Consider the following 21,922-nt stretch of genomic DNA (forward strand, 5'->3'; position numbering starts at 1 on the left):
AAGATTCCTCTTCATCAAACTTTGCCGTTCTTGATTATGTAAATGTATAACATATCATATCATGAACCAATAATAAGGGAACATACATGTATCAACAATATTGATTTTTAATATGTTATATTTCGATACGAAATCGAAAATAATGATACTGTAACTATATGTGATTCAGATTACAGAAATTGTACAATATCTTCTCCTACCGTGGGAAGAATAAAATATTGGGAAAGACAAATTTGCACGATTCGATTATCCGTTTGAATACCTCAATTAAGTAATCATAAACATAATTTAGTTACAAATTATTATTATGATATTGCAATTGTTGTGTGATTTTGCAATTACGATGCAACTCGACATAAAAAATAAAAATATGTAACGTGAATTTACTATCAATTTATCATGGCCGATATTTGGTCAGTAGAGCATGAATTTATCTCCCAATAACTTAATGTGACATCTCAAAACAAGTTGGAGAGTACAGTAAAATCCAGTCACTTCTAAAGGCAAAGCTTTTCTGCAAAACACTCCATTATAGTTCAAAAATCTGGAATTTTAGGATAATTTGAAGAAGAAGAAGAAGCTATGCTACAAACATCTTTCCTGCTTAAGTGAGAGACCAAAAATTGAAAATCTGCTGCATGAATATCTCCAAAAACACACTCATAGCCATTAGCCCACAGCCCACCCATGTCAGCAAGCAAGCATGAATACTAGTAATATAAATCTACCAAACACTGTGTGAAAGCCAGCCAGCTTGACAAAGTGAGCAAACAATAGTAACCCCACAGCAGGGTAAATGGCAAGAAATACAGACACAATGAAGCATACAGCAGTGGTTCCTGAACCAAGACTCCCATTTTAAAGATGTAGGGTGTTTCTTAACATCCGATAACACATAGATACATCTCGTTTATGTTTATTTCCAACAAAGTTTGGAAGAAAATCAATTGCTTCACATCCGTCCTTTGGTGCCATTGGCAATTATCAGTGATGGCCACCATCACCGCCTCTGCCTCCTCCCTTGGCATTCTCTTTAGCAGCTCTCAGCTGACGCTGTTCCTCCTTGTAAACTCGGTTCCTCCGTTGGAACTGCAAAAAATGTAATAGTATCAAAAAGAAGTTCGGTGACCACAAAGTTTAAAAGGGGGAATACTGAGTTCGGAATTTAGAGTCATAAACATCACCTGATAAAGAAATATTCCAATCTTATAATAATTGTCTTAGAATAGGCCATGACTCGTATAATATTATTCCCGGAAGGGTTTATTGCAGATTCAGTTGATTTTTATAAGTGATAAGTGAAATTAGATCCATCTATTTATAAATCTCTTTATCTAAACATTTCCTTAAAATACAAACAAACCCACCTACTTACCAACAAGTCATGTAGATGGATTTATCACTAAAATAATCAATAGTACCCATAATTTGACACACTTCACCATAATACACATTAGTTGCGACCATAAGAGCACAAACAGAAAAAAGTAAGGGAAAAGAAGCAAGTACTGTCAAACTGCAAGCAGCAGAAGCACAAGCTTCAAATATTGTTTACCCAGGCTTAGATGATTTAGATATTATATGAGCTAGATACTAGTATATCCTAATATTTCATACCCAGAAGGCTCAATTAGGTCCTAATTTCTTCATGAGACCCATTCTACGATCATAAACAAGCCTGCAAGGATCTATCTAAAGTACTATTCTCAAATTGCTAAGAAGCTCCATTTGAAAAAAGTGAAAGATAGATGGCTTAAAAAGGAAAGAAGCAACAATCTCAAACAGAAACCCAGGGAAGAGTGTGTAATGATACATATAAAACTTATAGATAAGATCATAAGAGACAAATGTTTGGTCATGAATCATGATACACAGGTTCAAGATGAAGAAAATCAAAACTTCAAATCTTCCCACATGTTTTGCAATGATTGGTGAAAATATTATGAAGATTGTAAATGCAGACAACAAAACAATAAAGACGCAGGATAAACAGAAACTAGAAATGATTGTGTATCCCTAAAAATTCATAAGCTATAACTCAAACGAAATTTATATCAAACTACTTATAAACGATTGTAGAACCAATTTCAGTCATAGTTTGCAAAATGTGCAATTCAAATAACTTACTCCTTTTGTTTTGGATCGAATTCAAATCCACATTACTTCAATATATAAACTCAATAACAATGTGTGTCGATCATTGCAAATTAGATTCAGCAGCTCAAATCCCATAAACAATTGAACACTTGAAATCATTGATACCAGTATTCATTTTGAAGATTAAGTAAGATTTAGATCTGAATTGAAACACCTCGAATTGAGAAGAAAAGAGTAAAAACCTCTTTAGAGTGGTGGAGACACTCGAAATAATCTTCGCGGAGGAGGCCGCAGTCTTTAGGCTCTCGGCAAGTTGACATACACTCGCTGAAATCGACCCAGAAATCGTAGCATCGGCCCTTGTTGCCGGTGATTCCCCATCCAGATGCCATTTAAACCTCTTCCTCGACCTTTCTCTGTGTCTAGGGTTGTTGAGTTGACGCAATTGAACAGATTGGGCATTTTTATCCACTTCAATCGTCTTTATATTAGTTCAATCGTCTTTATAATTTAAAATACAAATATTCAAAATTCACTATTTATAATATGCCTTTATCTTTTATTTTTTAATACAATTCATACAAATTTCACCAATAATAAACAATAAGTACATAATTAAAATTAAAAAAAAAACTAATTAGCTAAATTATATTTGAATTTTGTTTATAAATTTAATTTTACTAATTCAATAATTTTTATTTGAATTCTTTAATTTTTAAAATTTTAATTTCTTTATTTTAATTTTTGTAAAGTTATACTCGGTTATCGATAAAGATAGTACTACCTCCGTCCACCAAAAATAGACATAGTTGTGTATGAAACTAATTTTAATGTGCAATTGGTAAAGTACCGAGGGGGAAAAAGTTAGAGAAAGTAGTGTTAGTGGATTGTGGAGTCTATATTATTAATAGTATTTAAATGTTTAAAACTTTTCATATTTAGAAATTGGTCTAATTTTGGTGGATTGTCCAAAATGGTAAAACTAGTTTATTTTTTGTGGACGGAGGTAGTATTTTTTCATCCCTAAAATATTTAGCTAAATTCGCTATTGAATATTTGAAAGTATCAAATTAAATGTTGATATATAATACTATTAATACTAATTGAATTTACGATTTTGATCATAAGAATTTCTTAATTCTAATTTGTTACTTTCTAAATATTTATATGTAGGATTTTTTAATTCCTAGAATGTTTCAGTCGAACCTCGATCAAAAATAATAATCACATGTTCTTAACTTATCTAAATTTGGATATATATATATATATATATATATATATATATATATATATATATATATATAAAAACTCCTTTTACCCCTTTAGATACTATTTTCTTCTTAATCACATCCATTAGATTAGTATGATGGATGGTCTAGATGAAGCCTCACAAAATCATCCCGTGTTGCATTATTAGGTTCATTCTGTGCATTATATGGGTAAAATTGTAAAACAGCCATGAATTAAAACGGCAGGAGCGAGATTTAAGCAATCCTTCCATATGCTCACTCTCTCTCACTCCAAACGTCTCTTCCCATCAGCCCACGATTCTCAAATCGTCTCCCCCATTTCAAACTACTCAAATTGAAGAGACACCACCACTCCCGCCGATTTTTCGCCGTGAAAGCACCGCCGGTCGACGATTCATAGTTCTAATGTGATTCCTTCGCCGCGCGATGATAGATTTACAGTCGACAACAAGGCGGGTTTCAAAAGTTCCGATTTTTGGTAAGAGACACTTCTAATCGTCAATTTTCGTCATTAAAACAATGACGATTTTTTCACACATTTGGTCGACACATTTAATGATTCAATTTTTCGTAATACCCACTGTTAATCGCCTATTTTCACCGCCGACACACAACCTAATCGTCGATTATTGATAGGGTTCATTTTTTCGTAATACCCACTGTTAATCGCCTATTTTTTCGTAATATTCACTGTAAAACGTAAAATCGTGTTCATTTTTTATAGGGTTCTGTCCATTATTGAAGTTTGTAGTGAATGACTGGTTTCCAATTGTGTATTGGGCGATTTGGTAGATGAAATCGTATCTGGGTTGATTTTTGGTTTGTCTTGCATTTGCCTTTATATTCATTCGTGCATTATTTGATGCAATGTGTACATTATTGTAGGTAGTGGTGTGCATTACTTTTTTGTTTGAATCTACATCAGTTGGTTTGATAAAATGCCTTAAAATTGAGTGAAATTTGTATTCATATTTGCATTATTTGTTGCCATTTGTACATTATTGTAGGGAGTGGTGTAAATTATTGTATGGAGTGGTGTACATTATGTTTTTTGTTTTACTTTAAATGCTTCGGTTTTATAAAAGGTCAATGGTTGATAGAATGTAATATTCGTTGATGCATTATTTGCTTACTTTTGTACATTATACAGTTAGTATTGTGCATTAATGCGATACATTATTGATTTTCGGGCAGCGGCGAAGCAGCCTTGGTTAGATATTGACGAAGCGGTGGATGATGTTCTTCCACTTGCGATTGCGCAAAAGTTCAGGGAGAGGTTGGTTGAGCAGCAAAGGTCCTATTGCCTCCCGTCTGATTTCCAAGAGGGAAAAGGCTATAAAGGAGGCTACTAGGCCTCTTAGACGGTGCAAGGCTTGCGATGAGATGGGACATCACGACTCTAGAAACTGTCCAATATTTAAAGAGATGGCGAAGGAGAAAGAGCTTCATAAGGGCAAGAGGAAATCTTGATGTATCTTGTACCTAAAAACATTATTAGTTCTAGTTTTCGGTTTAGTCTTAGTTATCATTTCGTTTCGAATGTGTTATTAATCCTACCACTGTCAACAATTTATGCATAATAATTATATATTTTTAGTCTGTTAATGTACATTATTAGTAACGAAGTTGTACATTATTGTCCACAAGCACTTAACTTTCTGTACTTAAATAAAGGGAGTAATGCACAGAAAATCATTATTAATGCAAGACTATTGTTCGATAATACACGTTAATAAAGTAATGGAATAATGGTATAAATAAAGAGAGTAATGCACAGAAAATCATTATTAATGCAAGGCTATTGTTCGATAATGCACATTAACTCCCGAAAAATGCAAATTTGTTATGCATAAAATGTTCACAGCGCTAGAAATAATAAAACTAAGACAACGAAACAAATAATAAAACTGAATACAAGACGAAAACTAATTTTTTAGGTACAAAACACATCAAGCTTTCCTCTTGCCTTTACTAAATTCTTTCTCCTTCGCCATCTCTTTAAGCATTGGACAGTTTCTAGAGTCGTGATGTCCCAACTCATCGCACGCCTTACAACGTCTAAGAGGCCTACTAGCCTCCTTTACAGCCTTTTCTCTCTTTGAAATCAGTTGGCTCGCGGAGCTGCTAGCATGACACTTGGTCTTTACAACATCCGGAGGATGGACCTCTACTACTTCAGGCCTTGGCATTCCATAAAATTCTTCAATCATGCGCCCCTTTTCAAAGGCCGACGTTGGAAGAGTTCCAGCTTGAAGAAAATTAACAAGTTCTTCCAAACCACCTACGAATGCACGAAGCACGTCAATGCCCGTCTCAAACCGTCGAATAAAACCGTAGAAAAGTGATATGCCTTGATTTGAAACAGTATAACGAACACTATACATAAATAAAAGCATATTAGAATTTATTTTCATTATATGATATCAACCATACATTACATATAAGAAAGAATGCATTATACACTGTTATTCGTACATTATATAAATCCAAAATTACAACACAGCAGAGGGGAGAAAAAAAAATAAACACTAAACCCTAATACATGAGACTTGTCGCCTAAGCAAAATACTAAACCACATCCACCAATTACTGCTAAAGCCTACTGGACTAACTTCTTCCATTGTTGAACAACACGAATTCGATAATATGGCACGATACGGGGTTGCTCCAATCCAAAAAAGACTACTATTAGTACATCATAACACAGCAGCCGAGAAAACAAAATAAACTCTAAACCCTAAACCACATCCACCAATTACCGGTAAAGCCTACTGGATAGTTTCAAGTTACATAAACCTTCTTCCATTGTTAACGTCAATTATGGAACTAGTACCAATTAACAGATACAGAAAATCAAAAAGGGTTGCGTTAATATGTGTGATATGGAAATTAATGAAACGTTGATACAATAATCAAATACTTTTCGACAAATTTACCTTCTTCCATAGTTGAATCATAAGCTTCGTCCATTGTTGAAGAACCACCTTCTTCCATTGTAGTAAAGATAATCTTCCCGGAACTCTCCAAAAAATAATTCTACAAGTTTCGCACGATCGCACTATTTGTTAAGACCAGAATTTTCGAGAATGAAGAACGATGAAAGATTAATCGCTGCAAGATGAAAGAGAATGGAGAACGGAGAACGATGAAAGAGAAGAGACAATTATGTACTATGAATGAAAAAAACCGCTGCAAGATATTGTGAGGGAGAGAATCATGGACTTACCATAACCGACGTCAATGCATATCCCCTAAACGCCCTTCTATAATTTTTTAATGAATAAAAATGATTAAATCAGGAACTAATTTCAGCCTTTAGATCTTAATAATGGATGGGGGAGATTAAAAAGGAAAAAACACAAAAGATGGGAAAAGATGGGAACTAATTTCAGCCTTAAAAAGGAAAAGATGGGAAAAGATGGGCGAGATTAAAAAGGAAAAAGCACAAAAGATCTTAATAAAGATGGGAACTAATTTCAGCCTTTAGATCATAATAATGCGTTAGGCTCCTTTGCACCCTAAGTGTCCTATTTCCTTCTTAATCTCAGCCCTTGGATCCTTGAATTGAATGGTTGTGATCAATGCATTATTAGTCTATAATGTTGCATTATTAGCCGTTGTACATTATTAGAATGAAAATGTGCATTATTAGTCTATAATGTTGCATTATTAGCCGCTGTGCATTATTAGAATGAAAATGTGCATTATTAAATGACACGTGGCATTAATCTAACCGTCAGATGACAAAATCGTGGGGCTAGGATTAAGAAGGAAAAATGACAATAGATATGAAAAGGATTTGAATACATCCACACACACACATATATATATATATATATATATATATATATATATATATATATAGGGGTGCACTAGGGTGCCACCATAGATAGGATAACACCATACCACCAATATAGTCCGTTAGATCTCGTTTATGGACGCCTAGGATTAAGTTTAGTGAAAAAACACGGGTTTGCAGTGTACAGTATTAGATATTGCAGTCTACTGTATTAGATATTGCAGTCGTGGTAAACTGCAATATTGTTGTGGTAAGACTGCAATATTTAATGAACAACACTGCAATCTGGTAACGTAAAATTAGAAATTTCCTATTTTACCCCTCCGTGTTTTTACACGTGGCAGCATGACAAACACACGATTTTCAGATCCAATGGCCTAAAATGGTGGTATGGTGTTACAACAAAGAGGGTTGTCATCTTAATCTAACCGTCAGATGACAAAATCGTGGGGCTAGGATTAAGAAGGAAAAAGGACAAAAGATATGAAAAGGATTTGAATACATCCCTATATATATATATATATATATATATATATATATATATGGATGTACTAAGATGACAACTCTCTTTATTGTAACACCATACCACCATTTTAGGCCATTGGATCTGAAAATCGTGTGCTTATCATGCTGTCACGTGTAAAAACACGGAGGGGTAAAATAGGAAATTTCTAATTTTACGTTACTAGATTGCAGTGTTGTTCATTGAATATTGCAGTCTTACCACAACAATATTGCAGTTTACCACGACTGCAATATCTAATACAGTAGACTGCAAACCCATGTTTTTTCACGAAACTTAATCCTAGGCGTCCATAGATGAAATCTAACGGACTATATTGGTGGTATGATGTTATTTTAATTATGGTGGCACCCTAATGCACCCCTATATATATATATATGAATACTAATTACGTTTATAGTTTAGATTTTACGAATATCATAATACTATTTGTTTATTTGCTTTCCAAAGTTTAATTTCTTTAAATTCTTAATTTTTGGAATGTTGTGTCAAAGCTCGATAAATAATATAATTTCATGTTCTTAACACATTTATTTAATATTTTAAAAATATATGGTTAATATTTTTTATTTTTTTTATAAAATACTATTAAAATTCTTAGTTTATTCACTATAGCCAGCAACAAAACTAAATTTTTTTATATGATATATTAATTCTATTTTATGGTTTTGATTTTGAGAATTTATAATTTTGATTTTAATTATTTACTTTGTAAACTTTAAAATTATTTAAATTCATAATTTTCGGAACGTTATAGTCAAATCTTGATGAAAAAAACTTGCAATACAAAATTGAAGAATATTAAGAAATGTACTGATAAAAATATAAAGAAAAAAATGAAAGAGAAAAAAAAGGAAAATAAAACCATTACTTCACATTTTTATAAATACTTTAATGATATTAATTTGTGACTAGAAGATGTTGGAGACAAATAATCCATATTTCATGGGGTTATTCTTCACATTAAATCCTCTAAACTAGAACTATCCATAGTTTCATGCTACCAAAATATCATAAGGGTATATTAGTCCATATTTAAATTAAGCATAAGGCAAAGTAACATAGGGCATTATGTTACAGAGATATTTTGTCTCTAAATCACTACCCATCTAAATTGTGATACGTCACATTTCATTTTTTATTTTTTCGGCAAGGTGTCTTCAATTTTATGAATTATTCACACTTTTTTATGGATACTAAAATTTAAATAAATATATGTATAATTTGATGTGTCTTTCTTAATTCCCACAGAGACCGAATATTAAATTGTGATCGTAAGTGACATATAAATATTTTTATTTTTTGCTAAGGTGTCTTTAAATTCACCTAAGCCTACGGCCACCATTTCCTAATTAAAACATCCAAGTTAGTGTATCGTAATGCTGATTACGATACACTAAATGCTGATTATATTGTCAAGTTAGTGTATCGTAATGTTTGCGAGGAAAATAGCCATAGTAGTGTAAATAACTACTGGGATACAGTCATACAGATACTTGTTTCTTTAAAATAATGTATACGTATATTTCATGTGAAAATCAACTTTCACAAATCGGTTACAAGTTAGTACAAAGAAATTTGCACATTTCGTAATTAAAATCTACCCATCTAAGTAACTACTTTTGACATCTTATTTAATACGTAAACCTACTTAACTTTGACACGATTACAAAGCATAATATGATTAATATGATATCCTTAATTTTTAAAAAAGACATGTGTCCATATTTAGTCGAAAATAGCCGGTCACGTTACCCTCCAACTATCGAAAAAATCAATTGTATCCAAATAAAAAAAATTGCATTTACCAACATACCTGTTGCTTGTCTATGTTTATGTAGCCAACGTAAATTCATATGGGCAATTTCATCATACGTTGATTTCCAAATACTAAGAAAATTACATAAATACCATATGACACGAGTCTCTATGTTTATGTAACCATCCTAATAAATAATTTAGTATTCATATATCTAAAAATGCAACATAATTATAAGAGATATCAATGCAGCAATCCTGCATTGAAAGGAATGTTAGTAGAAGGCAACCAAGTATCCCCCATTGTAAAATTAAAGACTGTAAAATTAAGAGCTTGTGTAGCATTCATAATAGTATAGCCAGGCCAATTGACTCTCATGCTTGTTCCGGACCCCGGTCCATAATTCTGATACTCGCCGTAATACAACGTGTCCAATCCGGTGGTGTCGTTCCACTCCAACCACCCCACCGGATTGATCATCTCCCCGATGTATGACTCCATGTACACCGTGCGGGAGTACTGCTTCCACGGCCGCCCTAGGAAGCTCGCGTCCGCCTCTGCCTCCCCCACCACCGTGCAGTTATGGATGGATATGCCCGTGTTTTGGTTCGGGTCGCTCCTCCCTTGGGCCGTGAAGGCCACCTTCTGGTTGGGGAGTGGGGTCCGCCCGTAGAGTCTGCAGCTTTGGAAGATAGCGGCCGCATTGCCGAATATGAAGTCAACTGTACCGGATATGTCGCACTCCCTGTAGAACTGGCGCAGGGAGTGGGCGTAGAGGGTGTCCTGGTAACCCGCCATGCTGCATCGGTAAAACGTTGAGATGTCTGCACTGTTCCGCACCGCCACCGCTTGGTGCTTCTCCGGCCCCGCCGTGTTCTCGAACGAGATCCCCATCGCCACGAACCGCTCGCCGTACACAACTGTCATGCCAGTAATAAGGTCGATTCATGAAAAAGTAGTCTTATTTTTTCATCTTGTGACAAAATTTATATACATTTCCTGTCCATGAAAAATAGTCTTGTTTTTTCAGTGCGTCCACCAAAAATAATCTATATCTATTTATGGTAAGTTTCTTTAATAAGGTAAGTCTCATTTTCCATTATTACTAACACTTCCTTTATCATACTAAAGATTGACTCATTTTCCTTTTTGGTTTGCCCATATTAGAACCTATTTTTTACTTTATTCTCTCTAAAAATTTTTGCAGTAACAACATATTTGGTGTTATTTCAAAAAAACACCAAAAATGAGTTTGAGTTTGGTGTATGATTGGAGAAGATTTCTACACCAAAACTCATTTATGTAGTACGGTTGGAGATGGTCTTAAAACACAAAATTAACTTGCACAAAATCTTGTGCCTTCCAAAGAAGGGGCATCTTCCTTGAGACGGAAGAAGTACTTAACAATTTTTGTCTCTAACTGAAACTCATGTCATTCACTGCTAAGACCATTTTTTAATGAACGGATGAAGTATATTACTCACTGAAAGTGGCGGAGTTGAAGGTTGTCCAGCCGTCAACGACGCTCCGGTTTCCAGTGATGACGGTGGTGTTGATGCCGTCTCCGATGAGCATGATGTTCTTCTTGTGTCTCGGGACGACGACATATTCCTGGTAGTAGCCTTGCTTGGCGTAGATGACGAAGTAGCCATCTTCAACAACGGAGTTGTTGGGAGCAGAGGCTACGGCGTCGCCTATGGAGGTGAAGTTGGCGCCGCCGTAGGGGCTGACGGTGACGGTGGCATTTGCTTGAATTCCTTGCTCCCATAATTCATCTAGAATTCGTCCTTTGTTAGGCATATGTATCATCTGTTTCCACAAATCGACCAAAACAATCACTAGATTTCCTCGACAATGCATGTGCTCTCATTTACCTTTTCAGTATCTCTAACCTACCATTCTTTAATTACAGATGAATTTCATTCATAATTTGCGTAGATTACAAGTGGAGAGGGATGAAAACAGACAGAAATCATAAAAATTTCAATTTATATTAATCGTTCAAACATCAGACATAAGCCAATATAATTCAAAAAAAATTTACAAAATAATTTCATTTGTTGAAAGAAAAAAAAAATTCATAGTCCATGTATTTAAATTTGTAAAAAAAAAAAATCTTTCTCCTAATGCGGGACGGAAGTAGTAAAATTTAAAGAAAAAATTCATGTCTGCATACTAATAAAATGTCATACTATTAATTTGATATATTTTGTTACATACAGGATAAAAATATAATAATGCCATACTTCACATTAGCTTTAATTTAATCGTAATTTTTTAGAAAAACTTGATATACAGTATCAAGTATTTATATTAAAAATTATCGATTATTGAACTCACTAACACTAAAGTAGTTTAATCATTAATGACTTCGATTCTATTTCCATTATTCAGTAATTAATATTTCCATATAAAAACCATACAGTTAAACTAATCAGCCTACTTATTTATGTTCTTTGCGAAACAAAACATTTAAATCTGAATTAATTACCTCGAAAAACTCGGAACGCGCCCAATCCAATTCCACCGCCCCCCTCCGCCCCGACACCGCCCCGCTCCGCCGCCCTCGCCCCAGCGCATGCGTGACGAGCCCCAGCGACACGCTGTACACCGCCCCCACATCTGCCAGCAGCGCGCCTCCGATCGCGCTCCCCGCCTCCGCTAATCCGTCGTAGCACGTCTCCTGATTCGTAACGACGGCGCTGAGCAGGCTCTGCACCCGCGACACCACCGCGTCGCTCAGATTCGCGGCGGCCGATCCGGCCAGCTCGCCGCTGATGAGCTCCAGGTACTCCGCGCTCAGCTCCTGCAGCTGCCTGCAGTCGCTGAGCGCCGCGATCTCCGGATCGCTCAGGAGCAGCTTTCCGGCGGCGAAATCGGCGATCGAATTGGATAATTTGCGAGAGTGATTGAGGCATTGGTTTATCGAGAATTTGGCGTAGGTTTGGGGATTGGGCGACGGCGAGAGGCGGAATGCGGAGAGGACGGAGAGGCAGAGGTTGCGGTGAGGGGTGGAATTGCAGGCGGCGGAAGGTGGCTCTGCGGCGGAGAGAGAGAGGGTGATGAGGAGACAGATGAATAGGGGCTTTTTCGACATTTTGGTTTGTGTTGTGAGAATTTGAGAAGAGAGTTGTTTGATATATATGCATTATGCTGGCTTTTGAAAAAAAGATGATAAGCTCCGTCTCTCATGTTCACTTTTTACAGTTTTTCTTTGACATCCCATGCACATTGTACTAGGAACTTTGAGACTATATTTTCTCATTTGATTTGAAAATACAACTTTGTAAATTCATGATGTTACTATATGTATTGGTTCGAGACTTTAAGAGTATCACCGCCTCATGCTCAAACACTTTGTGCAATGCAAAGATCAGCAAAACACGCTATTGCCAGACCACTTTTATGAAATACTTTGCATTTTGTAGATAAGATTTATGAAATAATGTGAAGTATAACGAACAAATTAAATATTTTGTGAGTAACTCTTATCATCAATTGATTTTGAGTTTTACCCTAGTGTATTGCAAGTGTGAAATGTGAGAAGACTAAATTAGGTGATAAAAAAAAATGTATGATGCAAAATATGCCACAATAATGATCGAACTAATAAAGAAAACAAAGGAACCGTAACTTCATGAATTTGAAATGTCTTAATAATGATAAAACCCGAATGTCAAACAATGAAAGAATAAGTGATATGGAAATCCTTGACAAAAGGAAATAAAATTAAATTACAAAATTATATAAAAGCCCAAAAATCCATTATACACAATGCCAAAGGCAATGAATTTGACCCATTAGCCCGTTTTGGGCATCTGATATTGGGATTGCATCACGTTGCCTAATTTTTTTCTGAGATAATTCTCTCAAAGTTGGGATTTGGTGCACTTTTAAAAGTCATTGATATCAAGCACAGTTCTTTCGTACTCACTTTTCGAAGGTGAGGCACCAAATATTTGTTTCGAGTCCCATCAAAATATGATTACCTTTTCATTTATTTTTGCTTCGAGGGTTATTGATGATCGATAATAATAAAATGCAAATTCTATATACAAATTCCAAACTCTTTAATACAGTGTCAACACAATATTAATATGATATCAACACAGTGTAAAATTTCAAGATTTTGATATTTTCTATTGATGTTATTTTGTCATTTGTTGATATTTTCTAACGGTCTAGATTATAGTTTGGAGTTTGTACAAAATATAAAGTTTGCATTTGATTACAATCCCTACTAATGATAGTACTCCCTCCGTCTACGAATAGGAGTCCCGTTTTTCCATTTTGGTCCGTCCACAAATAGGAGTCCCAGTTCATAATTACTATAAATGGTAAAGAGACCCCACATTCCACCAACTCATTTCACTAACATATCATTTAAAACTAATATATACAAGTAGGGACTCTTATTCCACTAACTTTCTTTCACCCACTTTTCTTAACATTTTTTAAAACTCGTGCCGGATAAAAATGAGACTCCTATTTGTGGACGGATGGAGTATATCTCAGTCTTACTACAAAATAGAGCAAGATTCGTTGTATTGTCTCAATAAATTTACTTAAAACCCTTTGAGAATAAATAAAAGGGTAGGTTATTAAAAAAATCATAAATATTGGTTTTATCCTCGAAATTGTAAAATTAATCAAGAAAAACATGAAGTTTTGCTTCTTTCACAATTACTAGATTGAAAAATATGGTCATCTAGGTGTGATATATTGAAGATGTTAAACCAAATGACATTATTTTCATTAAAGATAGATGATGTGATTTAAATAATCAGAGGTGTTCCCAAATATGATTTCTGGACCATCATGTCTCAAATACTAGTTCAACCATACAAAATAAATCATGATAAGTAATCGCGAACAACTCCAAACTACTTAATTTTTTGAATATTTTTCAAAATTGCAGAGTACTATATCAGAAGTCAGAACTAAACCAAATTGTTATTCCAGTAATTTGGCCAAAATAAAAATACTATATAGACTCCTACATTGAAATGGGAAGAGGCGTGAACTATTCAATCAAGACTGACTTTTCCTTTCCTGTCATATTCATTGTCAATTGTTCATCATCATAATTCATACACAGTGACACTCTAGCCAGGTGTGGGTGGATTTGAAAAGAATGGCCCGGAGAAGAAAGGGAAGAGGAAGAGGAAGAGGAAGAGGGAGAGCAAGGAGTTTTGCTAGTGTGGAGGGTGCAAATTTCTTCAAAGTGTATCTTCCTAACCTCAGCTCTCACCAACTGGTACTACTCTCTCCTCTTCTTCCTTTGTTTTTTAACTCCCCATGTTTTTCTTTATGACTAAGGTCAATGATGTAGCCTCACCAAAATAATTCATCTGTTTACAATCTCCCAATTCTATACTCAACTTTTCATTTGATTACAAATCTTGAATTTAGTTTTTAATATCTTTGCATGTTCATATCTCCTTGCTTATGAGGAAGCCCCTTTCTGTCTAGTTATTATGATTGTGAGTAAATTGAGCTTAATTGTGGATTTTGTAAATTCAAATGTTGCATTCATCTCTGTTCTTGGACAGCTGATACCACCAGATTTCACCAAGGGTTTTAGAAAGACACTGAATGAAAAGGTGATACTCAAAAACAAAGATGGTAAAACATGGTCTGTGGAAGTGAAAGAAACTCCTGATGGGATCTTCTTCAAGGATGGATGGCAGATGTTCGTTGAGTATCACGGGCTGAAGGTCGGGGAGTTCTTGGTGTTCTGTTATCGCGGGTCTTATTCGTTCCTTGTAAAGATTTTTGGTGTAAACGGTTGCAAGAAGGACACTTTGGGTCCCCATAACTTTGTCAAATCTGAAGAAGAAACTGATGACGAGGCAAAACCAGACCGGGCTTCTAGAAAGCGTGATTCCCCACAGGGAAAGGATCATTTGTCGAATGTTGGTAGAAGAACAAGTAAAGTTTCAAGGAGGTTAGGTGTTTTGTAGTGATAAGTGATATCTCTCCATGGGATTGTAGAGTAGTAGACTGTTTTTCATCTTTTGAGATATTGCAGGTTTGGAGAAGTAAACAAAGTAGAAGAACAATCTGAAGTCGTTCCAAAACGCCCATCTTTTGTTTCGCCTCCTAGTCGTTCCAAAATGCTGGTGAGTGTTTATTCTCATCTAGAGTTTGGGGAATACCAAGAAACATTTCATTACTTTTTTTATTATGATCAGAATTAGCTAGAAGATTAGGTTAGTTGAGATGTACCAACTCTTCATTATGTTTCCTTCTATTCCTACTTCAGCTTATGTGATGTTTTTGGTGGGTTGCAGAGAATCCCAGATGAAGTGACGAATAACGAGAGTGTCCATTTGGGGGCGGAAATGTATCTGCGTGGTGCAAAAGGGAAGGAATGGCCGGTAAAAATCTATACAATGCACAATGGTCCATCGTTTCTTGGCAAGGGGCTGTATGGGTTTCAGACGGACAACAACATTGGCCCTAAAGATTGCTGCAAATTCACATTTGGGACTCAAACAGCAATTGATGTCAAGATCTTACGCAACTCAAAGAAATCAGCTCGTTCTTAGCTTTGTTTTGGAGATTGTTCATCTATCTTTTGTGCCTTGTGCAGAGACATTAACTGTTTTCTTAGTGTTGGACCTTAACTGATTTCAGTGTAATATAAATTAATCAGACTCTGTAACTCTATAATTATGACATTTAGTTCGAGTAAGCTAGTGGTATGTATATTACATACTAGTACTATACTACAATATGAAAAAATACGATAACTAAAACCAGTGAAGTTGCACCAACCACTACAGGGGAAACACAGTAGAAATACAGATTCATAGGCACAATAAATTATCACCAAAGAAATTTATACAAAGTTTAGACATTGATAGAAAGTAAGATAATCCTGCACAAACATTAACGGATACATATAGCAAGCCAAAGAAAGAGTCAGAACTAGTGCTTTGCACTTGATGCATCAAGATTGTGTTTCCAGTGCTGGAACAGGGCTGGGTTCACGGCCATGTACCCTCAGCCGGTAGATGCACGTATGAGAAGCACTCCCGTGGTTGGAAGTGAAATCAAGCCTGATAATGTCGACAAGATTAGAGGCCGATGACTCCACCTTGTAAGTTTGAGCGTTGCTCTTCTGAAGGTCATAAGTGAATTCAGTCAAGAGGAACATCTTCTCAGTAACAATTTCTGGATCAGTTTGCAGCCATCCCGACACTCTACAGTGCTTGGGCGCACTGGACCTATCGTACGCCACACTCTGTTCATAGCAGACAAGATCAAAATGTAAGTGGACATACTTTCTTCATCTCAGATTTTCCACAATGAGAAAATGAATTAACTTTGCAACCTAGAGGAAACAGATATGATAGTTGGTACTCTTCTGAAGCAACTTATTTTGCAGAAACTACACAACATTACATCACAAAACTACTACATGTAGATTTTGTCCCCTGGGACATTTTTTCAAGGAAGAACCAACATGCTATGAGCCATATAACATTAGACATTGACTCTTCCGCTTAACAAGATTAGTTTCAGCATTACTCATAACAAAAGGCAAAAAAGCTTCAGTAAGTCTTCCTCCCCACCAACATGATGTATATCCAGTATCCACACAATAGTAAATATTTCCGTGGTTAAGAGGCTACACCAGTCAAAGCTATTGCTAGAGTAACAGTGAAATGATGTGAATCTGAACATATAGCATATGATAAGGCACTGTTTCAGTGTTTCAAAAAAACCAAATAAAAGCCTATCAAGCACTTATTGGTTATTGTGATTCCCTAAAATACTAGATAACCGCAAGGTTTCAAACATGAGTTATGCATAAATGAACACATTCCAAAGTTGATTTAAGCCAGAGAGAGGGCAGGTGTTTTGGAATTCTTAGAGGATCTTGTATGCCTTAATTCCATTATTTAATGCCGTCAAATTAAGCTAAGATCTCTTTCATCTCATAAATGAATGGGATGGGGTCATGAGGAGTTCTTGGAATGGTATCTTATAGTACCTCTGTTTCTGAATACCTACAGTCATGGCAAAAATTAAGCCAATAACTCTTCATCCTAGAGTACTATGAAAGGCACAAAACTACTAAGTTATAGCATATATAGCCAATCGCAATTGCTACCTCAGATGATATGTCCTAGAATAGTGTTACATTAAACATAAAAATTGGTACATATATGCTTATGCAAGCCAAGTAGACTATCAGAGGAAGCTCTTCATTTTAAGGTTAATTAAGCATGGGTCTTGAGATAACTACTCATTGATTCTCATATTCTGTCTAAAACATATACTAACACGGAAATTTTTTTTATAATGCCTTCAGGTTACAGTCAAGTCAACCATATAACATATACTTAAGCTGTCAGTAAAGCTAGAATTCTCACTCAATTATTTTCCGGAAAATCATACCAACTCTTGATTATACTATTAATTAATCATGTTAACAGTGAGGCAATATTATCTTTATCAGAGGTCTTCAAAAAGTTTTACACCTGTTCTTCAACACTAATTATTGTCATCAACCACGCTAATGATAAAGGCAGGATATGGTCATACAGATCTAACGCATAACGTATTAAAGCGCCTAAACTGATGCAAATTCAAATTTGACACCTTTTCTTCAACACTAACTATTGTAATCAATCACGCTAATGATAAAGGCAGGATATGGTCATACAGATCTAACACATAACGTACTAAAGCGCCTAAACTGATGCAAATTCAAATATGAGAGGAGACAGTTAGTACCTTAGCAACATGTTCGAGAGTCACGGCTTCTGGTACAATGGCAGTCCTAAGCCTGATCTCAACAAACCCACTCCCCCCCTTAAGAGCAAAGCATTGACCCGGCTCTCCAAAGCTTGGCTTAATCATCCTCTCAGCTTCAGCGCTGACCCTACTCCGCAGCAACAACCAATTTGCACTGCCACCAGCTTTCCCACCATATGGCTCCGAATGCTTCACTACCCTCGCACCACCAGACACCAGTGCATAGTCCACCATTCCCAGACCATCAGCGGCATGCTTCTCAATTTCATTCAACACAACCTCCCTTGCATATTTTATTATATCATCAACATTAACTTCAGTCTTACCACCTTTCCTAGTCCTTTTGAATTCCTCAAAAAACTCACTGAAATCTTCCTTTGATAGCAAGCTCTTACTTTCAAACCCATCCATAAACTTCTCAAAAGCATCAGACCTAACATCCAACGCCTTCAACTTCAAATCAACTTCCGCCTCCTTCCTTTCAAATTTTTCGTCAAACTCCTTCCTCACCGAACTAATACCATCCTCGACTTTGTGGTCTAGCGCATTCATCTGAACTTGCATCGCCTTCATCGTCTTTTTAACAAATTTCTCCACCTCTGACAACTTCCCTTCGAAATCCCCAGACATTATCGATGAATCTCCAACATCACCACCGGAATTCATCACTGTCCACCGAACCATCTGCACGAAACCAAGCAAAACCACCACCAACGCCAGATTCTTAGTGAGAATGCTGACCACAGTCAGCCAGCGTGGCTTCGTCGCCTTTTTGGCCGCGCCGGACTTTTTTGCCTGGATTTGGGCGGATGAAGTCTTCCTCGCATCCCTCAGAATCGCTGCGGCAGTGTCTCCGGCGTTGGTGGGTCGAGCGTCAGAATCGGCGATTACTGCGGCGGCTGCGGCGAAATCGGAACCGCCGGTCGGAAGATTTTTTTCAACCGCTCGGCGGCGAGTGACGGGCCCTTGATGAGCGCTGACTGAAACGGTAGAGGCGGACATTTGTGCGATCTAGAATCCGATTGGAAGTGAATCGGACTTCCGAGTTCAATTTATGAAGATTGATCGATGAATTTTGAGCAGTGCGTAGAACCCTAGAGAGAAAAAAGAGGGAAAACGAAATTGAAAACACACTGCGTTTATGTGAGAGAGAGAGAGAGATTGAGGAGTCATTGAATGTTTTAATATAAAAACTGAGAGAGCGGTTTCAAAATTTGAATTATTCCTATTTCCTAATAAAACCTCATTAATTGCCAAGAAATTGTCTATGTGCTTACCTCAATATCAAAAAAATCAAATAGTTTATTATTATGATTTTGTATTTTACACACATTGTATGTAATAAAGATTATGGATTGGTGATTATTACCGTCTTATTTTTTGGAAACGACTACACAATTTAAATGCAAGACGCGTATAGAATTATAAATTGGTTGAAAAAAAAGTAATTTTCCAAGAAAATGTTGTAGAAAAATGTGTTGAAGGTCTTCTTGATTGCACGATACTGTGGTCTATGCAATAAATCAATTTGTTGCATGTGCCTAACAATCATGTAACAACTCAACAAATTTGAGTTTGTGGTATTTAAGGCACTTGCGGTAAAATTACATAGTTATTCATGCACCATTGTCATACCTAACAAGAGGTATGCAGTTCCAACTAATTTTCATGTGGGAAGGCATCTATGCAACTAAATGGAGGATATCGCGTTCATCAAGTTCCGTGCGACCATTTCTCGGCCACCAGCTGTGAACCTCATTGACTTAACAATGTTGTGCAATACCATCTTTGCAGGTGCATTATGGACACTTGCGTTTATAATTGTTTTATATTTATACAAATAAAATCATTATTGTTTCATGTTTTGTACACGCCATGCAGATAAAGAGTTAGAGACATTCAAAAAATATATTAAATAATGTATTAAACTGAAACAAATATGAAACTTTTCTTTTAGTATGTTTTATGCAAATTTCAAGTATTCTATATCAATATGAAACAAATGTAAAATATTTTGTATAAATTATGCAATTACTTTTAATAAATAAGTATTGACGGATCTGCATGCTAACCAGGGATACAATGCGCCAAAAAATTGTATTTATGCTATATTAATCCATGAAGAAATAAATGGTAGTTTTGCTAAAAAAATGAGGAGCGATTGAATGAGAACTTAGGGAGACGAATAGAGAACTCATTAATGTGATGAAGAAAAGAAAATTGAAATGGATTTGGGCTTTAGTTGTAGTTGGGCCATATTTTTGTTAGTAGCAGTAGGGAGTACTTTAATACATTATGTCAACTTTACATTTAATTAAATAGTATGATGACTTGATTTTTCATTTCCAACTAGTATTTTTTTTGAAGATTGTAGTAGTATTAATTCATATTGCTTCTATCTGTAAGAAATTAAATAGCTAGAACATAAGATGATAATAAATGAAATAAGTAGGTTTTTTATGGAAAAAATTGGTTATTTAGATACTTATTATTCTAGTTGGTTTTAGTTTGGATTAAATTAGTTGAATAAATTAACATGTTTATCCTAATTTAATATATAACAATACGCAGCTTCTTTGCCTTACATTTACAAATTAAAAATTATGGAATCGCTTCTGCCTATAAAGGTAAATAAGTTTCTTTTTGTTTCATATGAAGGGATCTGGATAAACCAACAACTTCATTTAATTTTAACAATTAATGCATTAAATTTAAAATTTCAATGCAATATTTTTACATTTTTTCAATAAAAATATTTTTATTTTAATTAATATTTTATAATATAATACTTCCTCCGTTCCATAATAAAAGTTCTATTTTGTCATTTCAGCCTGTCTCGTAACAAGAGTCCTATTTTGCCATTTCGGTCTGTCTCATAATAAGAGTCCTATTTCAGTTTTACCATAAATAGTACGAAGGCCCAACATTCCACCAACTTATTCTACTCACATTTTATTATAAAACTAATATATTTAAGTGAGACCAATATTTACTAACTTATTCAATTCAATTTTTTTTACATTTTTTAAAATCTGTGTCATAACTAAATAGGACTCCTATTACAGGACAGATGGAGAAAATATAAAAGAAATTAAATTTCATTAAAATAATAACAGGTATGATTGATCATGTCCAATATTCACCGCCATCATTTCACTTGCATTTTGATCAAATCAAACAGACGTAGTAGTTTCAAATTGTTCCACGTGAAAGGGTCTGAATAATCCAAATCCAATTTGACATTTTTGTACCAATCGGGTCCATTTGCCTTGAACGTGATCAACAAGCATGTTGTAACCATTTTTGGTTGAATTAATGTAAATAGTGTAGCAAAATATTAGTAATTTAAATACAATTTCATTACACCTCCAAAGATGCTGTCACTTATGCTATTATGCTATGTCCCAATCATATCCAACAATCACATGACCTAATTCGGATAATCTTTTAAAAAAGTTAGTATTACTATCATCTAAAGAAAAAAAAACACCTTTTTTCAAGACTATTTATAATAAACAAAAAAAAAATATAGAAAAATAGCAAATCGAAAATAGCAAGGGGTAAGGATGTCAATCGGGCTAATCCGTTCGGGTTCGGGCCAACCCACTCGGATTGCCGGGCTATTCGGGTTATGGATTTTTCGGGTTATAAGTTTTCAACCCTAACCCTAAACCGCTGGGTTTTAGGCTAACCCATCGGGCTATTCGGGCCTAAAAGCTTTCGAA

The 21,922-nt window shown here is 35.3% G+C and overlaps 4 protein-coding genes across 4 annotated transcripts; 1 reads left to right on the forward strand and 3 right to left on the reverse strand.

The window, feature by feature from the left end:
• Positions 1-754: 754 nt before the first annotated feature.
• Positions 755-2,551, reverse strand: LOC125192563 (NADH dehydrogenase [ubiquinone] iron-sulfur protein 5-A). The gene is made up of 2 exons (XM_048090175.2): positions 2,340-2,551; positions 755-1,089 (listed from the first exon to the last, which is right to left on the reverse strand). The coding sequence occupies exons 1-2, from the start codon at positions 2,487-2,489 to the stop codon at positions 985-987; spliced, it is 255 nt and encodes an 84-aa protein (XP_047946132.1). The 5' UTR covers positions 2,490-2,551; the 3' UTR covers positions 755-984.
• Positions 2,552-9,549: 6,998 nt separating this feature from the next.
• On the reverse strand, positions 9,550-12,681 carry LOC125193688 (Plant invertase/pectin methylesterase inhibitor superfamily). The gene is made up of 3 exons (XM_048091535.2): positions 11,920-12,681; positions 10,913-11,237; positions 9,550-10,348 (listed from the first exon to the last, which is right to left on the reverse strand). Exons 1-3 carry the CDS (start codon positions 12,523-12,525, stop codon positions 9,672-9,674), a joined length of 1,608 nt encoding a protein of 535 aa, XP_047947492.1. The 5' UTR covers positions 12,526-12,681; the 3' UTR covers positions 9,550-9,671.
• Positions 12,682-14,435: 1,754 nt separating this feature from the next.
• Positions 14,436-16,129, forward strand: LOC125195978 (putative B3 domain-containing protein At5g66980). Its single transcript, XM_048094293.2, has 4 exons — positions 14,436-14,685; positions 14,981-15,375; positions 15,460-15,550; positions 15,722-16,129. Exons 1-4 carry the CDS (start codon positions 14,563-14,565, stop codon positions 15,977-15,979), a joined length of 867 nt encoding a protein of 288 aa, XP_047950250.2. The 5' UTR covers positions 14,436-14,562; the 3' UTR covers positions 15,980-16,129.
• Positions 16,130-16,233: 104 nt separating this feature from the next.
• LOC125195977 (SUN domain-containing protein 1-like) lies at positions 16,234-19,360 on the reverse strand. Its single transcript, XM_048094291.2, has 2 exons — positions 18,177-19,360; positions 16,234-16,677 (listed from the first exon to the last, which is right to left on the reverse strand). The coding sequence occupies exons 1-2, from the start codon at positions 19,197-19,199 to the stop codon at positions 16,384-16,386; spliced, it is 1,317 nt and encodes a 438-aa protein (XP_047950248.2). The 5' UTR covers positions 19,200-19,360; the 3' UTR covers positions 16,234-16,383.
• Positions 19,361-21,922: the final 2,562 nt, after the last annotated feature.

This window comes from Salvia hispanica, chromosome 4 (assembly GCF_029641045.1).
Source record: "Salvia hispanica isolate PSC_SH4W2 chromosome 4, Shi_PSC_v1, whole genome shotgun sequence".
NCBI lineage: Eukaryota > Viridiplantae > Streptophyta > Magnoliopsida > Lamiales > Lamiaceae > Salvia > Salvia hispanica.

Excerpts from the sequence above, each read along its gene's own strand:
- LOC125195978 (XM_048094293.2), top strand. The coding sequence starts at position 14,563 with ATGGCCCGGAGAAGAAAGGGAAGAGGAAGAGGAAGAGGAAGAGGGAGA. Across the intron at positions 14,686-14,980 it reads ACCTCAGCTCTCACCAACTG|CTGATACCACCAGATTTCAC; the intron begins GTACTACTCTCT and ends GTTCTTGGACAG. Across the intron at positions 15,376-15,459 it reads ACAAGTAAAGTTTCAAGGAG|GTTTGGAGAAGTAAACAAAG; the intron begins GTTAGGTGTTTT and ends GAGATATTGCAG.
- LOC125195977 (XM_048094291.2), bottom strand. The coding sequence starts at position 19,199 with ATGTCCGCCTCTACCGTTTCAGTCAGCGCTCATCAAGGGCCCGTCACT. Across the intron at positions 16,678-18,176 it reads CTCTCGAACATGTTGCTAAG|AGTGTGGCGTACGATAGGTC; the intron begins GTACTAACTGTC and ends TGCTATGAACAG.
- LOC125192563 (XM_048090175.2), bottom strand. The coding sequence starts at position 2,489 with ATGGCATCTGGATGGGGAATCACCGGCAACAAGGGCCGATGCTACGAT. Across the intron at positions 1,090-2,339 it reads GTCTCCACCACTCTAAAGAG|TTCCAACGGAGGAACCGAGT; the intron begins GTTTTTACTCTT and ends CATTTTTTGCAG.
- LOC125193688 (XM_048091535.2), bottom strand. The coding sequence starts at position 12,525 with ATGTCGAAAAAGCCCCTATTCATCTGTCTCCTCATCACCCTCTCTCTC. Across the intron at positions 11,238-11,919 it reads CGCGTTCCGAGTTTTTCGAG|ATGATACATATGCCTAACAA; the intron begins GTAATTAATTCA and ends TTGTGGAAACAG. Across the intron at positions 10,349-10,912 it reads CTTCAACTCCGCCACTTTCA|TTGTGTACGGCGAGCGGTTC; the intron begins GTGAGTAATATA and ends CTGGCATGACAG.